Raw genomic sequence first — 26,134 nt, 5'->3', positions numbered from 1 at the left:
TTTTTTTATTTTTTATTCTGGTTTATTTACTATTAGTGCAACTTGCCTTTCCTTTTTTTAGATGAACTTTTGTTTTTCTAGACTCATGATATTAGGGTAGAAATTTTACAAACTGACATGGCAAAAGTATCATTGCCATCTGATGACAAAAAGGTGTGAGTTTTTCAGTATGACTCATGGTACTGCCTGCATGAGAAGGCATGCCTATATGCTTGATTTATTTATAGCTTTTATTAATGTATCTGGCTAAAACATACAAACTCAATAATTATGTTGGGGGGGTCCACATAGTTTTGACCACATACTGTAGCTACAGAATCCTGAAAGAACAAAGTACAAGAGTGACACGGAACCCTTTTCATTACTACTGCAAATCATGGGATTATTTGTGGGCCAAATTTACAAACTGAGGTGTTTCAACCAAATTGTTCCACATTCTTTGAGTATTTTTTTGTTTTGTTTTGTGTGTTTGTTTAACTAATGAGCTTGCCCACCATGCAGACATCCTGAGTCTCACCACAGCCTCTGGGTCAGCTCCTGCAGCAGCCAATTCTGTCAACTGTAATGGTCGTGTCATGGGAGTGGGATGCCGAGACAAGTCTCCTTAACTAAGCAGGTCTTTACTGATACAACAGACAAAAACTGAAAATAACACGATGAACAGAATAAGACTCAAGAAGTAGCAACAATGTAACGACCCTCTACATTGAGTGACATTTGTGTTAACTTATGATGCGTGATATACACTGGGTTAAACACCGACAACAGAACAATAGGGATTTAAATGCATGTATTAACAAGGAACATAACTACAAACAGGTGTCATACCATGTCACATGGACAATTAACACAGCAGGGGTGCGACGATGGACAGACACACACACACGGGGAGGAATCTAGAAGAGGGGGATATGCCGTGACATCAGCATAGAGTAGTGAGAGAAAATATATCCACCCTTAGGTCACCAGAAAGTGTCATGGTTACACCATTACCAAAAAATGGGGTGGTCCCAGGGTAGCCCTCTAATGAGGCAATTTCAGGCTTACTAGTCAACACAACATGGGTTACATTTTAAATAATTTATTTCTAAGTTCATTTGTAAGTGCAGTCATGGTTTAACAGAAAACTTATATAAGTGTAAGTCCAACCGTACTTATATAAGTGTAACCCTACCAACATCATCAAGATCTTAAACACAATTGGCATCTTTTCCCTCCCCTTGCAGACAGCAGTTCTTTCGTTATCTACAACGAGGAGCACAACAAGTGTGTGCGGGTGGCGGAGGGGAACGCAGTGCAGGCTGGCGACTGCGACCCGACAGCAGAGACACAGCACTTCCGCTGGATCTCCTCTTCACGCCTGATCAGTGTCTCGCACAAGCTGTGTCTTGGCGTGCAGGACCTGAAAGAGTGGTTGCGTGTGCTCCTCGTGCCCTGCAACGAGCTCAGCCTCATGTAGACATTGGAGTGCAAGAATAAAACATTGTTTGGCCTGAAGGGCCAGCCTCTGCACTTAAACTATGGCATAATTTTCAAAGATGGACTACTGCACTCTGACCAAAATTTTATGTTTAAAGGGAAACTGACATTTAGATATTTTTTACTTTACTTCCCATCAGATTTGTTTTTACACACACACACACACACACACACACACACACACACACACACACACACACACACACACACACACCTTAAATCTCATCTGATTTTTAAACTGTGCATATTTACTTGAGTGAAACATATACTGATGTTTAAAAACACAAACATGTGACATGACTCATGCACTGGTTACATGTGGTTGTGGTTCAATCTGAAGACAGAAGTATTCAGTACTTTTCTCTTTGTGAAAGAAGAAATAAAAATGGGAAATTAAATGTCTATGTAGGAATGTTGGTGGTGTAGTTTACCAACTCGCTGTAACACCCGAACATCACATTCTGCTGTTATTTCTACTGGCTTCCTCTATTTATTTTTTTGCTGCTGCTGGATCATGAAAGGAAGTGTTTGCGCAAAAAAAAAAAAAAAAAAAAAAAGAAATTCTTCACATCCTCTATTTAAATCAGCTCTGTGAAGATAATCCATTTAATATCATTCCAAATTCCAAAGTGTTTGATTTTAAGAGTTTTATCCCCTTTAAATAAAATGTACCTAATTTATATTGAAGTACCGTTTTGTTTTTTATTTGTTAGTTGTTTTTTTTTTTTTTTACTAATCTAGCTTTTTAGTTTATTATACATATTATACTTTATGGTTTCTGTTCCAGAGTTATAACTTAAAGTTTGATTCAAATGTTTAGTCCTCTGTTGTATCAGATAATTTGAAGTATCAGATGGTATGTCTTCATATTGGACACTGGTGTAAAATTTGAGCAAATGTTTTTTCTGAGTTTTTTTTTTTTTTTTCTCAACTCCTGACTAAATACACCATCCCACAATGGAGTTAATAATACATTTAATTTAAAATCATAAAATAGTTCATGGTCAGATAATGGGCAGTCACACAAATGCAAAATTAATGCAGAAAACATGATTTAGGTTCAGGCACTATTCAGAGACAACCATGACAGTACAGGAAACAAAAAGAAAAAGAAAACAATGGTAAACACTCTGGGATAAAGCGCTTCAGAAACTTAACATACAAACACGCTAGACTCCTCGAAGAAAAGTGTTGTGAGGTGTAGTATAAAAAACATGTATCCATGCACACACAACAGAGCATAAGTGAAAGAAGCAGACGCTGCTCAGTAGGGAAGAATGTGGAGTTAAGCATTGTTCCCACCCCCAAAGTGCAGGACACTTCATTCATAAACCCAGTTAGAGGTGTGTTAGTGCCATACAGTCTGAGCTCGAGCTGATGTCCACGCTCCCTCCCTGGATTTTCCTTCTTGAATTGCAAATTAAATATGATGAAGAACAGTTTTCATCTGTTTGTACTGTTGTGCCTCTGCATGGCTTTGCATGGCACCATTCAGCTTGGTATGTAAAAGAATACCTGTGGCTCTGTAGATGAGAAATTCACTTCCTTCTATTTTCCACTTAATTTCAAGGAAAATTCTTGCTTAAAATGAATTCTTAACTGGATAAGGAAATACTAATTATATTTTCACTGTTGTAATTATGCCAGGTATGATTAAAAGGATTTTAAAACATTTATTTCTAAGTTCATTTGTAAGTGCAGTCATGGTTTAACAGAAAACTTATATAAGTGTAAGTCCAACCGTACTTATATAAGTGTAACCCTACCAACATCATCAAGATCTTAAACACAATTGGCATCTTTTCCCTCCCCTTGCAGACAGCAGTTCTTTCGTTATCTACAACGAGGAGCACAACAAGTGTGTACGGGTGGCGGAGGGGAACGCAGTGCAGGCTGGCGACTGCGACCAGACAGCAGAGACACAGCACTTCCGCTGGATCTCCTCTTCACGCCTGATCAGTGTCTCGCACAAGCTGTGTCTTGGCGTGCAGGACCTGAAAGAGTGGTTGCGTGTGCTCCTGGTGCCCTGCAACGAGCTCAGCCTCATGCAGACATGGGAGTGCAAGAATAAAACATTGTTTGGCCTGAAGGGCCAGTCTCTGCACTTAAACTATGGCAACCGGGATGAGCCCAACGTGCTGCTGTACACGGGCACAGGATCATGGAGCCACTGGGAGATCTACGGGACCAAGGAGAACCTGTGCACTCATGGATATGAAGGTAGGACCTTTGCACAGAGACCAGGATTTATGGGTTTAGCTGTGGTTTTGCATGAGCTGCACAGGGCTGAATATTGGTAGGAGACTCAAGAGCACTGAAAACAGAATGGGGCAATTTGAATTTTACTCAACAGATCACATACATTTCATAAATTAAAGCTTGAACTTTGAACAACACATATTGGGCACTGTTACAACAAACTTATGTGAAACAGTTAAATTAAGTAATTTAAATTATTTAAAATTTACATTTTTTTTGTATATCTAATGATATGCGTTTAAGCATATGCACCTCACTATAGGCACTAAAGTCTATGTACCTGATTCTAAATCTATGCACCTGATGCACCTACTAATATTCTGTGCCCACATTTTACTGATCAGTGTCATCCCCAGTTCTAAGCCATTGTTCCGGTTCTAAAGGACCCGTAGGGTTTCATTAGGGTGGGCCGTAGACAGGGTCAAGTAGGCTCAGCATAGTTACCATACGTGTACAGAGAAAAAATCAGAGCACTAAGTATCTGGAAATGAGTTGTATTTATAGGATGGAGTTGAAAGAAAAAATACATTTATTCAATTGAATTTAAAAATATTGCAATATGTAAAAAATACAACCTGTTCAATGAATCAGTCACTTTCAGTGATCATACATATGTGACAAAGTCCACAGTTCACAGGGGCTTATGTAAAGTGTGGCTATTGTCACTGCAGACACCTTCTTCTCTCACCTTGTTTTCCTCAGAGCTATTTACCATTGGGGGCAATTCGTTTGGCAGCCCGTGCCATTTCCCTTTTAAGTTTGGGGAGAAGTGGTATGCTGAGTGCACCTTGGAAGGTCGAGCTGACGGGCTGTCATGGTGCTCCACAGAGTCGGACTACAGCAAGGACAATAAATGGGGTTTCTGTCCTACTAAATGTAAGTTGCATAGCACATTTAAGATATATTGAAATGTTATCTTTATCATAGTTTTTAATAATAAATATGTTAAAACAGAGAAATAATACTCCAAAAGCATGTGGTATATTGTAAATACTGACTCCAGGCCAGTTTTCCTCACTGGTAAGTCAAATACAATTTCTGATTGGAATGATAGGACTATGCAGGTGTACAAGGCAATACCGAGACATAACAGAATTCTGTGTCCTGTATTGGGGATATAAATCTGTGCTCAGTCAGAAAGGCTGGCCACTGACTTGCTATCACAACATATTAGCAATAAAGCTGCTCTTTTATGTTTGTGATAAAATTTATGTCAATAACGATGATAAGAATTCTCAATTTTTAATCAATATGGAAAGACCTAACATTATCACTCAGCAGAAATAAACATGTGTAATGCTGTGAGTGTTGGCCGGAAAACATGCAATTGCAGTAACACACAAATAGCAACAGGCATTGGTAGGACAATTACCAACCAGGATGCTGTAAACAAGGCAGATAACAAGAGCCAGGTGCAACACGTAACAAGCTAACACGGAGGGAGTGGCAACGTATGAGGGTTGTATATGTAAGAGCACATGGGGACACGTCAAACAAAGGAACAAGAACAACAAAGCCATGTGGACTAAGTGCAAAGGTAGTGGGCAGTCACAACATAAAAACAGGTTTTTGGCTTGCATATCAAAGTACATGTCCATTTCCTACCAAAGAGAGTTGTTTGAGCCAGTGACACTGAAGAAAGCTGTAGAATCTAGGAAAAAAAAAAATAGTGGAACCTTTGAGGGGCACGAAAGCAAAAGTAAACTTGCGATGTCCTCCAAGGCTGAGGAAATTGACAAATTTACCACAACGTCATTTATATGGGAGGAGTTTGAAAAGCGATGAAGCTCAGATTAAAACTAAAAATATGTCATAGGTCAGTGCAAACTAAGATGTTTATCACCTGAAAAGGTCCCAGCGACCACACTGAGAGTATGAAAATGTGGCCCATGTTAGTCTGTCCACAGGTTTTAGCAGTGATAGCGGGGCTATGCCAAAACAACAATCAAGCATGTCGAATTTTATGCCATATAAAAAGTAATCAAAAAGCACCAAGGATATAACAAGCTCAGATGTAGCATCATGACTGATTTACAATTTTTACATTTTGCACCTATTACATAGATTTCTACATTTAAAACATTTGAAAGATGTAAACCCAATACATAATTAATATTACTTTATATTATAATTAATGTAACGTATATATGTGCCAGGGCCATTGGTTGTACCTCTGCAATTATTTGATATGTTTGCAGCCCTGCAAAGGAAATTTGTGATAATAGTCACAGCTTTTAGTTTTTTAAGGCAGATAAAACAGGTTTGCATTATTAACTTTTTACATCTTTCTATTTTTACAAATAAACTATATTCTCAAGTTTAACTACTGAACACTGGTTTTCTTAGGCTTCAGTCATTATCAGGATACTCTTCTAACTGGCAGCATAATCAAATCATCAATAAATACTAATAAATACTGATGAATTTTTGTCATATCACCGGGCCCTAGCTATATGTGATGTGTTTTAGAGGATTTCCCAATTCTACTTGTTTTGACATTAATATTTATTACAAGTGAAACAATAATTAGGCCAGGTGGTCATGGGTGGACAATAAAACCATTAGATAAAGAAACAACTAAAGCAAATACCTAATCATCTTGAATGACCTCATTCAATCATGTCAAATGTCAAGTGAGTAAAGTCTCTGTCTGTCTGTGTTCTTCATTGTCTCTCTGTCTCTAGCTATATCAGATTGGAACACTGACCCAGTCACTGGTGTGTTATACCAGATGAATACTCAGTCAGCGCTGACCTGGCATCAGGCACGCAAGAGCTGCCAGCAGCAAGATGCTGACCTGCTCAGCATCATCGAGCTGCATGAACAGACCTACATCTCAGGTACATAGCCACTCAAAGCCCACTAGTATAGCCTAGCAACACCAGAACACCAGGACACACACAAACGTGCAACATCATATTTTGGAGGTGACATGCAGTCACAGGTGACATAGTCTTCTTTAAAGGAGCAATAAGTCTTTTTTCCAATGATTCTTCAAATGATATGATATAGTCTATGGGCATTATTCACATATTGGAGTTGTGTTAATCTGGTAGTCTTTTTACCATCTGAGAATATAGAAAGAGGTGGTAAAATGGATAAAGGAGTCAAAACAGTGCCAAAAATTCCTCCACTGCACATACCAATGCTGCAAAGAGAAGCCAATGTTTCTGATGCCTGTACCAAACTGCAATAGTAAACATTTTTTGTTTTCAATGCACTCTTTTGTGTTGCAGTGCATTTAGTGTCGAATCCGGTGACATCACATCCTGTATTTGGTTTATTTAGATGCCTTTGGTTCGTATTGTGTTCATACTTCAAACAAACCGCACTAGAATTAATTTAGAAACAGACTGAGACCCACCTGCTCAAGCGGTGTCAGTCCCCTTATTTGGTGTGCACCGGGGTTCAAAAGGAAGCATTCACACTTATTGTAATGAACCACACTAACAGAGCAACTGCACCAGGGTTCCTTATAATCGACCCAAAGCTACCAAGCCTGAACACACCCTTAGATTCATGTTTTGTGTTTCCAGGATTCTGTTCTAAATCTATTTTAAACACAGATGTCTCCATGTGGGGGACCCACTGTAGGGCATAAAGCATGGAGCAAAACTGGCTCATTTTAAAAACTACAATTTGATTCTTAGGTCAACTGCACTTTATAGACATACATTTTAAAATAATAAATAATCACTTTCATAAATATTGTTTGATACTTTTTGGTGGTAAAATGACTTATTGCTTCTTTAAAAAGAATATTCTTGACACGTTGTGCTTTGCTGTCTTTTCACAGGTTTAATCAATATACTTGGCTCTGCTCTGTGGATTGGACTAAATAGTCTGGACTTTGAAAGTGGCTGGCAATGGAGCAATAGAAATCCCTTCAGATATCTGAACTGGGCTCCAGGTAGGGGTACATGCCACACGGACGGACTCCCCCCAGCCCCTCCATCCGGCCCACCCATACACACACACACACATACACATGGGGAGAAACAAAACAAACATGTGCACACAGACTAAATAAACATCTTCAAATTAATCTCAAAATTAAAAAACACCCCTCCCTCACCCTTCAGGCCACCCCTCGCTGGAGCCTGGACTGAACTGTGCAGCACTGAATGCTGGGAAAGCGTCCAAATGGGAGAGCATGGCATGTAGTAAGAAACTGGGCTACATTTGCCGCAAGGGGAATTCCATTGCCATTATACCTTCAATAGGTAAGACATACAGGTACAAACATAAAACAACAGATATATACCAGTTAACATGTGTCATCCTTCAAAGTCCATCTTTCATTGGTGTGTGTGTGTGTGTGTTGGCATCTGTTTGTCTGTATCTGGTAGGTAAGGATCAGCTCAGTTTCTGCCCAGTTGGCTGGGTGCCATATGCAGGCCACTGTTACTCTCTCCAGCATAATAAAATGATGTGGAAAGACGCCCTGGCAGCCTGTCATGAAGAAGGAGCAGACCTAGCCAGCATTCACAACATAGAGGAGTACAGCTTTCTCATATCACAGAGTGGATACTGTAAGAGTACACACACACACACACACACACACACACACACACACACACACACACACACACACAAAGCATGTACACAAATAAGCACACAGAAATGTATTAAAATAAAACAGCTACATAATTAATAGTTTCAGTTAATCTCACTGTTACATTTTTTGTATTTTAAATTTTTTTTATATTTGGATTTGGTACATTTTGGTAGTCACTTCAATATGGAGAAAATTAGACAGATTTCACTTTTGCAGTTTGATGGTAAAGCCGTTACTTTCAGATAATGGCAGATATGGGCATTGTGTTTGGGTTTCTGTGGGTGATATTACAGTGGGTGATACTCACTGAGCCTTTTGATTATACACATTCAAACTGACACTTCCACACCATCCTCTCAGTTTACACTACAACTCTGCTCACTAACTATTCTGATTTGGGTGAATAGAATATCGCATCCCCTCCTCCTGTGATTTCTTACATGTGTATGTCTCTGTGTTCTCTAGTGCCCAATGATGAGCTATGGATAGGCCTAAATGATCAGAAGACTCAGAACTTGTTTGAATGGTCAGACAGAACCCACGTTACCTTTGCCATGTGGGTGGTGGGAGAACCTTCACATGCAGTAAACCACAGGGAGGACTGTGTTCTCATGAAAGGAAAGGTACAAGCCCCTCATTCATCTACCATACAAGTCCCATCACTCCACATGCACTTTACACAGATGAAATGTGAAGCAAAAAAATTCTTTTGATTGCCAGTCTTAGAAGTGATTTTTCTTATGACACTGTAGGAGGGGAAGTGGGCAGACCATATGTGTGACAAAGAGCATGGCTACATCTGTAAGAAGAAAGCCTCCAGCAAACCTGCGGGATTACCTGAGTTGGTCAGTCCAGGATGTCCCACTGTGAGTTATACACCTCTGTACTCTCTCTCTCACTCTTACACACACACACCTTTAAAAGGGATTTGACTTCTAATATACTCAGCAAGGTGAAGAGCATGGAAGGCACCACACCAGTTGCTGGTGTAACTGACAGAAATGGTAGCTCAGTGGTTAAGGTCCTTGACTAGTAGTTAGAAGATTGCCAGTTCAAGCCCCACTGTTGCCACTATTGGGCCCCTGAGCATGGCCCTTAACAATCAATTGCTCAAGGTGTACTTAGTCATAATTGTAAGATGCTTTTGATAAAGGTGTCAACTAAATGCTGTAAATTTAATTAACATTTAACTGCGCTCCAATAACTATAGCCCTTGAGCCACATTGATAGGTCTTGGCACATTAACAAATGATTCAATACAATCCCATAATGCATCCTAAGACAAATCCTGGTTTCTGTGGTTTCTGCAGGGTTGGATCAGATTTAGCTCTTTCTGTTATAGCATTCCTGTAGAAGCCAAAACCTTCAATGAGTCCAAATTGACTTGTGGTAAGCAGGGAGCTGACCTAGTGCAGATTAATGACAGGTAATTTACCAGTGACTTTGTTACATTATAATTAATTCAGCTGCTTTTGAAATCACTTGTATATGTGATATGCATATCATTTGTGTGTTTTGTTTTATTAGATATGAGAATGCTTTTCTTATCAGCCAAGTTGGTCTACGATCTGAGAAATATTTCTGGATTGGTCTGTCCAATACTGAACAAGCTGATCACTTTGAGTGGACAAATAAGGAAATACTCAAATTTACACATTTTAATGTAGGAATGCCAGGTACGTAGATTTAAAATACAATAACGTTTACCCCTTATGCCAGGGGTGGGCAATTAATTTTCCCATGGGGCCACATGAGAAATTGGAATGGTTTTAGAGGGCCAGACTAATATACTTAACTCAGTTCTACCCAATACCTATATACTGTATACAGTATATATACCATCCATTCATAAAAATACAGTAAATGAAACATTACAATAACATGAAAATGTGGAGCACAGAATTATAGCACAGTTTAACAAACATTTTTTGAAAATGAGTATCTTCTGCAGCGTTTAAAAAAAAAACTAGCATCACAACTTTACACAAGAAAATCTGTTTTTTCAAAGGCCAGCATCACACTAACTTTATACAAAAATGTTAACTGAGAGAAATCTAGCCTATTTTGGGCTTGAACAAGTGCATTAAAGTCAGGTTGAATATCTGAGGTGGATATGCGAAGGACAGCACACAAGTGATCATCACTGAGAGAGGATCTGTATCTGGATTTGTTGAACTTCATCACTGAGAATGTTTGTTCACATAGGTAGGTAGATTCAAAGAGAACTAACATCCTCCGAGCATGCCTCCTTATGTGTGGAAAGGTTTCCTCTTTGAGAGAAGAATAAAACTCCAGCAGTGATACTGACTTGAAATGCTCTGCCAGTAGATTGTTCTGCCAGTAGAGGGGCACATTTGCAAACGCTTCTTTTTTAGTGCTGCAAAGTCCACCAACTATTCTTTGACAAACTCCCCATCAGAAAATGGCTTACTGTTTCTTGCAATTTTGTGTGATATTACAAAGCTGGTCCTGACGTCAAGCTTTCTTTTTTTAACATTAGCCAACATATTTAAGGGCTAACAGCTAACCTTGGCTAAGAGCTAACTCCTAGCTATCTAACTCATTTATTGAGATGTTTGAATTGAAGGTGCATAAGCGAACTGAGTGGAAGACGCAAATTTAAAAAACAAAAACAAAACAGTTGCCTTCAAAATGAAGGCAGTGTAGTCATATTTTGTCAAAGTCCTTGATTTCGTACACCTATCACAGTGTAATAGGTGTCGTAGTTACACATTTACTTTTGACTTCAAATTTTCCAACGATCTCACACGGGCCGGTCAGAGATAGTTAGAGGGCCGGATGTGGCCCGCGGGCCGTTCAATGCCCAGGTCTGCCTTATGCTGTAGAACATCATAGAATTGTGATAGGACTATAATGAATACTGTATGTTTCATCCAGAAACACTTAAAAAAAGTATAATGCATTTAAATCACATTTTGCATGTGGTTCAAAGTCGTGGAATGATTTGTGTCCATAAATATTTAAAGACCCAGTATTTACTTTGTTGTGGAGTTTGAGGACACTCTGAAACTCAATTTCTGGATTTTAATCTCACAGAATATGTTGAGCGCATTCTTTGGGTTATACTTTATATTTGTTTAAAATATTTCTAAATATGCATTTGGGAAAGAAACACTGTGAATGGGAATTGCCAAGGATACTTTTGAGTCATATAATATTATTAGTGTCTTTTGAGTCATGTATTATTAGGGTCTTTTGAGTCATGTATTATTATTAGTGTCTTTTGAGTCATGTATTATTAGGGTCTTTTGTGTTATTACCACACTTAGATAAGCACCAGGGTTGTGTTGCCATGCTAACCGGGACCTCGGTAGGATTATGGGATGTAATTTCCTGTGATCAGAAACAGAAGTACATCTGTAAGAAAATAGCAGAAGGTGTTACTACCACTAAAGTGCCAGCTACGACACAACCTTTCAGCTGCCCCTCCGATTGGATCAAAAAAGATTCTGCCAATTGCATTCAGGTAAAATCTTTTCTCACAACACACACACACACACACACACACACACACACACACACACACACACACACTGATTTTGAATATGAACACATCAGTGTACTTTCATTTCTAGCGGAATAGTAAAAGTTATGTGTGATAGGACAAGCAAGGCCAGACACTCACGGATGTAGAGTGATGGATTTATTGTATTCTAAATTCGTGATGGGTGAACAAGCCAGGGTCAAAACCAGGAAAGCCAAGACAGGTGTAATCCAAATCATAAAGGTAAACAGTCCGAGTCAAAAACCAGAGAGCAAGAATAAACCAGGCAAACTATTCCGAAAAAGGAGCAGGCAAAAATCAGAAGTCCGAGGAGCAAAAAAACAATCGATACACAGGATAGAAAATAAGGAAAGAACACTCGCTAAGCAGTCGAAACTAGTGGCAATACTTTGCAATACTGGTAAGTTCTAGGCAGGTTTATATATAGTTGAATGTAGAGAAACAGGTGATGTCAACATTCTGGTGATGAGGATCTAAAGAAATGTGTATGATTGGTTGCATTGTTAGCCAAGTGAGGAACAGCATGTTGGGTGTTGTAGTGTGCTTGGGGTTCGGCTGACGTGACATTATGCACATATTCACACACAAAACTTTACACTCCTCAGGCATATAAAAATGAAATTGACAATAAGAAAACATGGATTGAAGCCCGTGATTTCTGCAGAGCCATTGGTGGTGACCTTGCAAGCTTGCACTCTGAAAGTGAAAGTAACTCTCTTCCGTAAGTGATATTTTTATACAATGCTTTATTTTACAAGCATTTTGAAATTTGCAGTTATAATAATATATAAGATGTATATATTACAAGTCATATAAAATTGTCAGTAGCAATAGTGATTATAACTATTAAATTAAAGTAAAAATATTTACTAATGATAAACAAAATTATTATTGATTACTAAGTACTGTTATTTACAGTGATTCCTTGAGATAATTACTTTACTGTCCTTTGTAAGTTATAATAGTATCTGGAACACAGCATGGATTGGGTTTTCCTCTCTGGATGCTAATACTGGCTTTTTGTGGACAGATGGAACTCCAGTGAGTTTGTCCTGAATTTTTATTGTTTTCACCGTCTCATTATAGAATTGTATTCTTTGCTTTTTATTTGAGTGGGTAATTAGACATAACTTGAAAAACGTTAATAAAAACTATATACACATGGTTATAGAAACTACATCTGAGTACCATTGATGTTCAAAACAAAGATAACAATTAATAATTCATGACTTTGTATGGATAAGAAATGAATACTTTTAGTGATGAATATCAGCTTTCACTGTTATGGTATTGTAATATCATCAAACCCTTTTTTTCATGGTGTGGTATTGACCTACCCCATACTACAGACCAGCATTGTTTTGGATTATTATCTTATTTACATATTGCTCAGTTTATCATTATCACCATTATCACCATCTTTTCCAACATTTAAGTGTTGCACAGTTTATCCTATATTTGTCTAGTTGTAGTATAATAAGATTAAAAAAAATTGCATCTTGAGCTATGTTTAAAGGCTTGGTAATGTGACAACTTGCTGCCTCTCTCCCATGGGGGACTGAGATTCAAGTGCACCACATTATACCAATAAGAGTCCTTGGACAAGTTTCCTAACACTACAGTTTCTGTAACATAATTGTAAGTTGCTATAAATAAGAGTATTAAATGTAAAAGTAAGTAATGCTTTGGATTTACTTTGGCAGAAATGGTGCAGCAGTTTGCAAATATAGCTTATGTGTGAGTTTTTGTATATCAAGGTTTTTTTGTTTTTTTTGTTTTTTAATTAAGTTTTTTTTTTTTTTTATGCCTTGTGCTCCTGAATTGAATTCTCTATTGTATTTGTTTCTGCATGCTAGTCAGATTATGAAAACTGGAACTCTGGTGAACCCAATAATTACAATAATAATGAGCATTGTGTGGAAGTTATTTTACAACATGGATGCGAATGGAATGATAGGGACTGCGATGCCTACAATGACTGGATTTGCCAGATCAGCTTGGGTAGGTGTCCCACCAAACAGAATGAGATACATTATGTTGACATGTTACACATTCCAGGATTGCCAAACAAATCATTATATCTACTGTGATCATAGTTATATATACTAAAATATGCTACTAATAGTAGTCTAGTACTACTGCTACTAATAATACTACTACAAATACTGATGATGATAATAAGACAATATAAAACACTCAAACTATTTAATGTAAGAACATTTATCAACAGTAGAACATTGAAATTCACTGGTCAAGAGGGTCTGCTACTTTTTTCTATCTACCTTATAAACAAACCACTGGAAATTATATTAGTTTATTCTTTCTGCACTTTCTGAAATTTAATTTTTCATTGCTCAATCAAACGTAATAATGATTACCTGTTATTTATATTCTTCCGGGTACTTCTCTGGCGCATATTGCAACCATTTTTTGACAATATCAGCAAATCCTATTTGACTGTTCCCAGAGAATGTCTTCTGGATAAACAGGAATCATTAGTCTTGAATGACCTTAGTCAAATTTTCTGATGTAGACAAAATAAATAAGTATGAAAAATTTATCAATTGGTCAAGGAAATTTGCTAAAGCATAAACTAAAGCATAAATGTCCCATTCTGTAATCTGCACAAATGCATAAATGCAAAAAAGTTTACTTCCAAGGAGGTGCAAAAATACCATTTTACTCACATTGAAAATAACTGATGTATATCTGTGGACAAGCAGAAAGAAATGGAACATTTAAGATACTGTTTATTAACATTTTTGGTAAAACCTGCAAATTAAAAAGTACCTAAAGACAAAATTAAAAGAAGACATTTGACAAATAGTAAAATCACCCTCTCTGCGCAAACTAGCTAGCTAGCTGTCTAATGCACTAATACAACTAGCCAGTAGCTAGGTCAACATAGATTGCTGACTAGCTAATAAAGAACAATTACTAAAATTAACTAAAATTCCATGGACAATCGCATTTCAAAATTAATTCATATTTTGTAGTAAAACACCTGGGTATTGCTAGCTGCTAGCTAGCACCTGCCAATAAAGACTAACCTAAATGTTAGCTAGCTATCTTATCTTCCCAGTGAATATTGCACCATTTACCTAAGAAAACAAGTTTGTCCTTTTATTTTCCAGTTTGCCAAAGATAAATTAGCCAGGTAGCTATTTAGCTAATTAACTAGATAGCTAACTAGCTAACCTACCTAACCTACATAATAGATTACTTTGGCAATCTGCTTCACTAAGGATATATTATAGGTAAAATAATTCAAAGGAGATACGTTTTGAGTATGTTTGTCAAAGGTCTTTGTACTTTTTGTTATTTGGTTTTGTTTCTAATCCTAAAATAGAAATAACATGAAAAACAGGACTTTATCTTTTATTCATGTACTGAGTCAGATACCAAAGAATCAAGAAACTGCGCAGTCTTTATTTTTTATGCACATGAAAGCAGAAACAAGAATTTGCCCCAATTTTCATTATGCCATTTTAGTCTACAAAACCGACATATGGTTCATGCTTTGATTGGGAAATGTGGATGGGCCTAAAGTGCTCGTTGTATGCCATTGGCCAGCCTGTGAGGTCACGTATTTTTTCACAATGCACTCTGACTGAAATAACTGTCCTTCACTTTTCGCTGTCTGCAGATCTGAAGGAATGTTAGATTTGCTTAGCAACACTAGAAGAAATTGTGTGTAACATGAAAATTGCAAGATATTTCGGTCCTTATATATGAAATACTACTGTGTTCATATGCAATTATCACTAACTCTATCTGCAAAAAAAGAAAGTGGATGTTTGCTGTATTCAACCACACCTTGTCAGGTCATGCAATTTTAAACATATGATTTCTTCATCAGTTTGCACAGTGGTAACCTCACTCAAGCTCAGGATCCCCGAGTCTATAAGTTATTGACACCTCTTCGAGGCACGATTGATATCAAGCTTCATGAGGAAGACCATTGTTTATTACAGACAACTATGTGGCACACACATGGCAAATAACAAGATTCATGGTCACCTACATCATTCTTTTAGGATAGATGGGGCATTTATTAATTTTGAAATGCTTCATGTACATTAAATCAAACATTTGCAGCAGAGAAAACAAAGCATTAGCTTCAGATGTTGACAGGAGTGTAAAACAATGAAAAAGGATTAGGATTATAAACAGAAAACCAATTAACAAAAGGAACATGGGCTATTGTAGCAGGTTAAACTATTAAATGGTTGTGAACATTGAAAATAAGATGTGGAATTAATGTTACATTTGGTTATTTTAAAAAAAGCTCAACGGATTTCGGACTCCATTTTTTTGTTTAGATTAACCTTCAGAAAATATGAAATAGATGGATAAACCTATTCAAAATGTGGTAATTTGACAGTCTATGTACCTTTCCTTAATTGGTTTTCCACTTCTAGTCCTAAAATAGAAAAACAAAAAATGGCCACTTTTATTTGATTCCTGCACTGAATGGGAAATTTAAAAAAATGAGAACTGGCTAAAGATGAAACAAGAAATTGTCCAAATTTGTATGTCTACAAAACTTTTTTTAATGTGAAATGCCATTGGCCAGCATGCGAGGTCACTTATTTTTTTTGCAAAGCCCTCCAGTTAAAATAAGAGTCCTTCAGTTTATGCTGCATGCAGATATGAGCTAGCATTGCTTAGCAAGACAGAATCATGTACAAGCTTCAATACATTTGTGTCATTATATATGACACACGTTTTTTGCAATTACCAATATGCACATATCTGCTAATGAAAATGTATTTGTGATAAACAAAAAGCACAAACTGGATGTCTGCTTCATTCAACAGATTATGCTCATATCATGTCTGAGGTTGATATAAAGATTTAAATTACCAGTGGTAAACTTGGTCAAGTTCAGGCTCGCCAAATTTAGGTGACGCACATCAGGCCTGTTAATGAGGGACACCCATTGTTTCTTAAACTATGTGCTGCACAAGTGTCAAGTAGTGTAAACAAAATACATACTCATCTGCATCTGTCTTTCAGGATAAATGGGACATTTGTTTATTTTGAATGGTTTTAATGCATTAATCAAACAGCAGCATCAGAGAGGGGGAAACATATTGCTAGTTGTGAGAAAATTGTTCAGATATTCAGATATTGTCAGGAATGTAAAATATAAAATGAAACTATTTTAGTGAAGGTATGTGTCGCCTACTCAGAATCAGTATTTTACATTAAAAGTAAATGGCAAACATATTAAATTCAAAGTTTTCTTTTTGGCGTGTGCGATGTGAACGATTGCTAGGCTTACTGGGCTGCACAAGATAATAAAACTGCATAACTAAACAGTTTAATTTTTCATTTATATGAATTTGGCTGAGTGTTTTAGTAAAAAATTAAACAAATATCAATGGATGGAAAGTTGACTAATGATATAAACATGATATAACTTACTTTTTGTGATTGGCTTCCCCTTATACAACTGTTTGATTTAATGAAACATTTCAAAATTAGGCCTAATCAATTCCCTGTCTATCCTAAAAGAAAGAAACAGGTGACCATGAATTTTGTTTATTTGCTGTGTGTGGCACATAGTATAATAAACAATGAACAGGATTGATGTCACTCATGCCTTGATAACTTGTAGATTACCACTGTGCAAACTGATGATGTCAAATGTTTATAATTGCATGACCTGACCAGGAGCAGTTAAATATAGCAGCCATCCACTTTGTTTTTGTTTGTTTGTTTGTTTGTTTTTAGCAGATACAGACATAGTGATATTTGCATATGAACACACTAGCATTTCATATATAAGTATCTAAATGTCTTACAATTTTCATATTATGGACGATTCCTTCTGGTGTTGCTAAGTAATGCTAACATCCCTTCAGACCCGCAGACAGCGCTAAGAGAAGGACTCTTGTTTTAGTTAGACCACTTTGTGAAAAACAAATGGCCTCAAAGGCTGGCCAATGGCATACAACCAGCGTTTTAGGTCCACCCACATTTTCAATCAAACAATGAACCTATGTTGTTTTTGTAGACATAAATGCCATAACAAAAAATTGGGGCAAATGCTTATTTTTTGTGCATAAAAAAACAAAAAACAAAAAACAAAAAGTGAGCCATTTCTTGATTCTTCCATTTCAGTGCATGAATCAATGATAAAGGCAATTTTTTTGTTTTTCTACTTTAGAATTAGAAATGGAATACCAATTAAAGAAAGGAACATGGACCTACATTGATTTATAATTGAATGTGGGTTGTCAACCAAAAATTACAAAAAAACCCATAATTTCAATGTTATATGGGTACATTTGTAACTTTTTTTTCTATTGCTTGTAGGATAGTTTAATGTCACGGTTGCCCCTCTGCTGTCGTTGGGGTTTCCACAGCAACATCTAGGCACATGTTCCTTTCTTTTGGTTCTGTTCTTGTTTAGCCTCTGTTTAATTTTCTCCACCCCACACTCCATGTTCGCTGTTCTGGTTCTGTTGCTCGTTTTGGTTCCATCACTCCTTTTCCTGTGTTTGCTAGGTTTTCCCTGCTCCATTCCTTCACCTATTTGTTTTATGTTTAGATTTCGTGTTCTGTTCCTTTTGTGATAATGTACTGCGGATTTATTTTGCTTACTGCTTGCTCTGGCTTTTTGGTCCTGGAATGTTCTCCTGATGTATTTTGTTTTTGCCCTCAATAAAAGTCACTTCTAAGCAAGTGCATCCTACCTTTAACAGTTACACGTTACAGTTTTACGCAGCTAGCTAGATATTGTTTTTCATCAATTTCCTTGATGTCATCACATTACAACATTATACTTTCATATTAATATTGAACATTTGGAGAGAGCTCTGATTTCACAAGCAGATGTGTACTATCTAGCTACTTTTAATATATTTTATTGTGCACCATAGCACAGGGTTGCCCTTTTGTCCTGTGCAGGAAATCTTGCCTGATCGCTATTCATTATGCCAATCTACTTCCTGATATCTAGTTGGCTAACTTACCTTTAGGGATCTCAGTAATCCTTCCACACTTTACAGTTCAGGTCGTGGAGAAAGGAGATGAACAAAACACACAAGTGTACATTGAATTAAAATAAAATTTTAAACATCTAACAGGAGAAACATAAATGAATGAATTAATGAAGTGAAGATATTTTTTAACTTGTAAATGTACTCGTGTAAAGGAGTAGCTCTTAAAAGTACCTAAAATTTGTTTAAAAGTAAATGCTGCGCATTACTACCCACCTCTGCATAAACATATTTTTTATCCTACTCCAATTAATTTTTTTTGGACAGTAGATAGGATTTAACTAAATGACAAATACTGGATGCATCAACTGCTTTTAGTATTGCACTGATGTGTGATTTAATTTAGTATTTTTCTTTCAAATTAATTCCTGGAAATTAATTTCTGGCTACACCATTGTGCTACAGGTACAACTCCAAAACCACCACCTACAAATGTCCCCCAAGGTAGTAACTTTAACCTTCACTGTGCATTTTGCACATCTTTAAATTATAGTATCTTCATGGACTTAACAGTAATAATATGATTTTCAAATTCTCAGAGGTCATTCATTTAACCTGTTTTTAGTTAATGAAATGTTCTGTGTCTGGGTGTTCCTGTATCCTTTCCACTCCACAGCGGAGTTTAACATAACTGCTGATGGCTGGATCGAGTTCAGTGGTTATCAGTACTTCATCAATAAAAATGCTCTATCAATGGAAGATGCTCGTGACTTTTGCAAAAAAAACCACTCTGACCTCATTGTCATTACTGGCCAAACTGAGAGGAAGTTTATTTGGAAACAGGTAAAGGACCCAGTCTGAGTCATTTTATTCTAAGTATATTTATTGTAAAAGATAATGATAATGGTGTTGCCATTCATAATGCTCTTTAAATTCCTTCTTGCAGATTTCAAGGAGCTCAGACAAACTGTACTACATCGGAATGACAGTTGCATTGGATAAATCATTCAGGTAACATTACCCAACTAATAACAATGAAGGTTAATGATGATGATGATAATTTGATGCTATATACTTTATTGTCCCACAGGCAAAATGTTCCGTGAACTCAACACACAGTTACATGTTCACATACACATTCCATAGTGTCAGCATTTTGAGTTCCACATGGTAACATTTCACAATCTATCAAAAATCTCAAATTGTTTACAATCCTGTAATCATTGCACAGCTCAGCAGCTATACAACTGTCAAATAATGGACAATTCAGCAACCACACCAATCTTTGTTGTTGCAATTGTCATGCAGTTCCCCAGTTTCTGTTATGGTGCAGCCAACCCCTACTAAACCTCAGAGTTGTCAGAGTTTGCATAGTCAGCAATCTTCTAAAGCAGTTTACACTTACTGCACTTATTATCCTTCTAATATTGCACAACCTCATAGCTTTAAAAGAAAACCACAAAGCAAATGGTCTAAAAAATTGCACAGTTCCCTAGATGTGGCTATCTAAATTTTGAATTGAAGCAGGCACAAATGAATTCTTAAAATGATTTAATTTGCACTTTGGCACTCTATCTTCTGCCAGAAGGTAAAAGCTGATACTCAGACTACATTAATGTAGGATGGGTCTGCCACTATTTTCTGTGCTCCATTAAGTAACGTGTTCATAGATGGCCTGCAGAGATTTGTATTCTATTTTCCCTATGACTTTCAATCCAGTTTTTACTATCTGAGATTTTAAATGAACAATATGCTCCCAAACCATGCCAGCATCCCATAATGAATTAAGCTTGCCAACACCCCCGATAAAATAAAATCATAAGCTTCTCATTAATTCCATACACTCTAAACTGCCTTCTGTAATTTGGAACACCGTGACGGCCCGAGTGCCACAGGGCGAGGAGCAGGATGCACAGACTCCATCGACGTGGACAGATATTTATTGATATACAAAGACAATGGCACTCACATATAACACAAGCGGTGAACATGAATATGAATACGTTTAACATAAAACACAAGTGGTGAACATGAATATGTTTAACATTGACAATGAGAACAAACATTTAAACGACATGAACTTGAACAACGGCAATGACCGGCAGCACTGCACACAATGACAGGGGTTTAAATACACAAAAACAAAACACTAACCAGGTACAGGTGTGTGCAGGTGTGGTTACAAATAAACAAACAAGACCCTCCCACTGCATGTGGTGGGCCAAACCATGTGACTCGTGAGAGGCAAGCGTTCCATGACAAACACAAACCATTAATATGAGTTTTCCATGTAAAATGTTGTCGAAATGGGCACCTAGATATTTATAGGAACATACTTGGTTAATGGGAGTGCCGTGAATGATCACCTGAGTGTGGTCTCCTACTGATGGGTCAAACATTATCTTCTTTGTTTTACTCACATCTAATGTGAGACAGTTATTTGTACACCACTGGACAAATCTTTTAACTTCATACTGAAAATGCAATGTGCCTGAATTGCTATAATGTAAACTTAATATAGCAATGTGAGATAATTTCATAATATAGTCGTGTGAATTACTAATTACTAATAATTCGTATAGAGAGTAAAACTAATAGCAGTATCAGCAGAGAATCTGATAATATAGTTATTTGAAGTGGCATCTTCCCTCCATACAGTCACAGTCTTAGTCAAGAGCATATTCCTTTTGAGTACAGTCTTACTGGTATTAAATGTTATTATCATAATTTTCTAGAGCAAGTTTAGACATAGCTGTGTAGGCATTTTTAATATTCCCATAACATTTATCTAAAACCTTGTTACAGCATGGTCTCTTTACACACCATAATTGTTTGGCCAATTGTAAAAAGTTTCCAAACAAGAAGCACCTAGCACAAACATTATCATTTTAAACTTAAAATATGACTTTTAGAACATATCAACAGTAAAGTCAGCAGAATAAAAACAAAAAAACCATTACAACATAGATAACAAACAGCACACGAGTCTTGGTCGCTAGTAGAGCAGCACCACCATTTATGGAGCATTTGCAAACAGTTTGCTAAATGAATTGTTCTTTTCTATGTGGTGTTTAAATACTTGTTTTCTTTCAGTTGGGTAGATGGTTCCCCAGTTGTCTTTACAGCATGGAACAAAAATGAACCAAACTTTGCCAACAACGATGAGAACTGTGTAGCCATGTACACTGATATGGGTAAGAGCAATTCTTCTACATAGTTTCTGTTTTATAATGCCAGATATTGCCAAGTACGATTGAGGACACATCAAACATCTTTATCAATCAGGCTTCTGGAATGATATCAACTGTGGAATACCATTACCTTCTATCTGTAAAAGAAGCATTAATTTCGTTCCAAATACAATGCCACCAGTAACTGCACCAACAGGAGGTTGTGCTCTTGAATGGGTCTCTTTCCAGGGAAAAGTAAGTGAATTCTCAGTTATAGAAACTATAGATTGGTAAAACTATAAACAAATAAAACCTAATAAATAATCAAAACAGAAAAGCACACATTTTATGACTATATGCCTCAAAAATTGACAACACAATTTTAATTTCTTTCTAGTGTTATAAATTTTTAGGGAAAGATTATGAGCGAACATGGCATGATGCTCGGCAATTTTGCATCTCTCTAGGAGGCAACTTGGTTTCCATTGGGAGTCAAGCAGAACAAGGTAAACGTTAAGTTAAAATTCAAAAACTCTTTTTAACTCTTTTTTTTCTGGCCAGTCTAAATATACTATACTATAATTATATGGCTCTGCTTGATCTTACAACATAAACATTAATCATGGAATTATTTTCCAGCTATCTTTGGAAAATTCTGTAAATTATTTTAAAAATGATTAAATTATAATTTAAACTTTGGGGAATTCACATTTATTTCTCAAACATATTTATTGTTAGATCTTCAATGATTTCTGATGGGTTTCACTTAAAGGAGAAATTTATCTTCTCAGCATTCCTCACTACCATGATGTTCAATACACATGATGACGTGTGGATTGGCTTGAATGATATCAACTGGGAGATGCACTTCCTGTGGACGGATGGCAAAAGTGTCCGGTTCACCAACTGGGCCAAAGGTCATCCAGTGTCAGTCCCACATGACAGCAGAACATATGGATCACATGCAAGTCCTTTTTGCCAATTACAAATTCCTACTTCTACACATTTGTATATACAGTTTCTCTATCTAAACCTTTCTCTCCTCCTGGAGTATAGGAGGGGAGCCCTGCAGTGCTTCCTGTCGTGTGTTGCTGCCACTAGCTGCCTCCATCTGCCTCCAAAATATGCCTGGCATCAGCATCGAGGTCACACCCTAGGTGTTCCTCAGCCTTCCCTGGTTTCTCTTCCCCTGAGGGTTCCATGTCAGTGACTATGTCTGTGACTGTCTAGTTTTCAAATGATGTGACCCAGGCATCCCCATGATCTCAGCAGGATCTGCCAAAGTGCAGCATTGCTGATCATTTCTGGCCAGTATATTCTGAGAAATTATCACAATCACTGGTTTACAAATATCTGGATCTACTACAGTGTGGCCTTTTTCATCCTCCATGTCTCTGTACTGTACAGTAGAACTGACTTTATGCTTGAGCTGCAGAGATGGCTCAAGGTAGAATAGCCAATGGTCTTGGAGTTCCATACACTTCTGAACTGGATGAATGCTGCCCTTACCTGCTTTATTCTCACTTAGACATCTGCTTCTGACCCTTCTTGTTTGTCCACCAAACTTCCCAGGTAGGTGAAGACTGGCTTCTTCCAGGGGTTCTCCATCCATCCTGACTGGGTCTTCACAGTCTGTGTTGACCTTCTGGACCTTTATCTTTCCCTTCTGAATTTTCAGCCCTACCTGTGATTGCATTGGTGGGAAATCTGATGACTTTAATTGCATCTGTCGATGGCTGTGATACCAGGTTTCAGCAAAGTGGAGATCATCTAGTTGAGTTCATAGACTCCATTGTATTCCATTTCATTTCTTGTTGGTTACTATCTTCATAGTCCAGTGTAATACAATCAGGAATAAAAATGGCAAGAACAGACAGCCTTGCCTGACCTCTGTCTTCACCTTGAAGCTTCTTGTCTGCTGTACCTAACGCACCACTCTACATGACATTCTTTCATGCGAATTCTTAATCCCGTTATTGGTTTCTCCTGTGTCTTGTCATTCCTTATTAATCTGTCTATTTTAGCCCTGTGTTTGTAATGCTCAGTTGTCGGTTATTGTTGCTATACTGTTCTAGTTGTCCTGTGTAAGTTACCATCAGTTTCATACCTATATTGTTCTTGTCATCTTTTTGTTCATGTTATCCTGTTTGTTTTTTTCCCATGCCTTCTTTTTAGCTTCTTGTTTAGTTTGCTTTATTAGTTATCTAGTGTTTGGCATCTGTTTTAGCCATTTGTTTGATTGCTTTGTTTTTCACTTGTTTCTCCAGTTTTCTATTAAATGCTATCCTGCACTTTAATACTGCTTCTTGTCTCACCCCTGATAAGTGTTACAGCATCTCTGCAGTTCTGAAGGTGTCCTCAAATGTGGATGATCTGATTGGCTGAAGGGATGATTACCTACCCTTTTAATATAAAGAGAAGTTTGAGCATGCTTGTGCACCTTGTTGTCTTGAGCAGTAGAGGCCATGTGATTACAGTAGACACTTATCCTTCACCAGTTCATCATTAAGCAGTCAGGGAAGATTTGTTATTTTTGTTTTCTTTATTTTTAGAAGAGAAACCAGAGAATTGGGGGTTATAGGAGGTTTTGTTTATTGTGTTGACCTTACCCCATCCTGATTCCATACTACTTTGGTTACTTTTGGGGTTTTTCTCTTTTTATCGTTCTTGCTGTTTTGTGCTTTTAATATTGTGTTTCACCACTTGTGATGAAGTAAACTTCTTTGAGATTGAAACTGTCTTGGTTTTGCATAATCCCCGGGTTTAATTTAGGGCTTCACCCATGAGCAAACAAGGTCGTAACATGTTCACAGTATTTTTGGAACACCATAGTGTCTTATCAGTTTCCATATTGTTGCTCAGTTCACACTGTCATGCGCCTTCTTATAGTGCACAATATTGATGTATCGTGGAGAGTTCCACTCAATGGAATGTTCTATAATGATCTGCAATGTTATTATCTGGTCTGTACATGACCAGCCTTGCCTGAAGCTTGGTCCCCCATCTTTGGTGACTGAATAAATGGTGACTGAATAAATGGTCCATTGGGCCCATCATTCTCTCCACTATAATCTTTTTGAGCACCTTCACAGGCACAGAGCATTGCCTCTGTAGTTCTCACATCAGCTGAGGTCCTCCATCTTTGGTGACTGAATAAATAGTTACACTTTACCAAGGACACTTTACAACAACACATAGCTTTTACATCATTTCAGAACTCAACGACACTTTATACCAGCACACAGCTTTTACACCTAGTCAACACACTGGTATCTTTACGAGATGCCTCTCACTCTAGTCTTCTGCAATATCATCCACTTCTTTCACCCTTGAATTTTTCAGATAGTTGTATTTTGCTTTCTGCTTCTCATGGTTTGTCCAGGTCTTAAGGTTTAGCCTAAGCATTGCTGTCATAAGGTGCTTGATTCAGACATCCATCAATGATCTCATGAACTTCCTGCAGATTCATATATGGTCTACCTGATGGATCTTCTTATATGGGAACACACCTCCAATCATGTTCAGGGCTCAAATGCCAACATAACGTTCCTCATTTCCATTCATGTCCCTGAGGCCATGTTTCCCCTCTTCATATCCAGTGTTATCTGTTCCAATCTTGGCATTGAGGTCTCCCATCAGTATATCAATGTCTCTGTGTCTCAGCCTGCTCAAAGTGCTCTTTGATGTCTTCACTGCTATGATTGGTTGGAGCATGGCCCAGGACCACATTTATCCTCAGTCCCTTCTTCATTGTAAATTATGCTGTTGAGTCGTGCGTCTCTTGCCTCCCATATAATAAGCACCTTAGCATAAATACTATGCCTTTAGTGTTTTGTGCACCATCTTCCTTGTGGCCAGCTTGCCTGTCATCTGCCGCCGTTGTCCTGAATACATCCACCTTATTTTGCAAAGTCAGAGGAGTGATAGTTTGTAGCTCCACATTTTTTATTTATTTTGAATTTTACCAGGAAATCCCATTGAGATAAAAAAGCTATTTTTCAAAAACTCTTTTACTAGAGAGACCTGACCAGGATAGCAGCCACACAGAGTCATAACATATCAAAATACAACATAGATGACATAAAATACAACATAGACAACATAACATACTATACAACCAATTAAACTCAAAGACCTCTCAAGAAAAACAACCACGTCTCATTTACCACCTCAATTATGATGCACTTATGAA

At 37.3% G+C, this 26,134-nt stretch overlaps 1 protein-coding gene across 2 annotated transcripts in view; it reads left to right on the top strand.

Annotated features, from left to right (window-relative positions):
• Window positions 1–2,853: 2,853 nt before the first annotated feature.
• The window catches only part of LOC113591648 (macrophage mannose receptor 1-like), a 36,999-nt gene continuing 13,718 nt past the window's right edge, over window positions 2,854–26,134 (top strand). The window contains exons 1-22 of one of the 2 annotated variants that reach the window (XM_027032243.2): window positions 2,854–2,978; window positions 3,298–3,699; window positions 4,441–4,614; window positions 6,423–6,578; window positions 7,535–7,648; window positions 7,821–7,961; window positions 8,088–8,270; window positions 8,762–8,919; window positions 9,049–9,162; window positions 9,607–9,722; window positions 9,824–9,972; window positions 11,587–11,783; window positions 12,428–12,543; window positions 12,788–12,863; window positions 13,679–13,823; window positions 19,238–19,276; window positions 19,449–19,615; window positions 19,719–19,783; window positions 21,866–21,966; window positions 22,058–22,197; window positions 22,340–22,448; window positions 22,734–22,906. In XM_027032243.2, coding sequence (XP_026888044.2) covers window positions 2,906–2,978; window positions 3,298–3,699; window positions 4,441–4,614; window positions 6,423–6,578; window positions 7,535–7,648; window positions 7,821–7,961; window positions 8,088–8,270; window positions 8,762–8,919; window positions 9,049–9,162; window positions 9,607–9,722; window positions 9,824–9,972; window positions 11,587–11,783; window positions 12,428–12,543; window positions 12,788–12,863; window positions 13,679–13,823; window positions 19,238–19,276; window positions 19,449–19,615; window positions 19,719–19,783; window positions 21,866–21,966; window positions 22,058–22,197; window positions 22,340–22,448; window positions 22,734–22,906 — 3,108 coding nt within the window. In that variant the 5' untranslated portion in view covers window positions 2,854–2,905. Of the gene's footprint in view, window positions 2,979–3,297; window positions 3,700–4,440; window positions 4,615–6,422; window positions 6,579–7,534; window positions 7,649–7,820; window positions 7,962–8,087; window positions 8,271–8,761; window positions 8,920–9,048; window positions 9,163–9,606; window positions 9,723–9,823; window positions 9,973–11,586; window positions 11,784–12,427; window positions 12,544–12,778; window positions 12,864–13,678; window positions 13,824–19,237; window positions 19,277–19,448; window positions 19,616–19,718; window positions 19,784–21,865; window positions 21,967–22,057; window positions 22,198–22,339; window positions 22,449–22,733; window positions 22,907–26,134 lie in introns of both variants that reach the window. The other variant, XM_027032242.2, reaches the window with a different exon arrangement.

Source organism: Electrophorus electricus, chromosome 19, assembly GCF_013358815.1.
Source record: "Electrophorus electricus isolate fEleEle1 chromosome 19, fEleEle1.pri, whole genome shotgun sequence".
Classification (NCBI taxonomy): domain Eukaryota; kingdom Metazoa; phylum Chordata; class Actinopteri; order Gymnotiformes; family Gymnotidae; genus Electrophorus; species Electrophorus electricus.
This window is presented reverse-complemented; position numbering and strand designations above follow the sequence as displayed.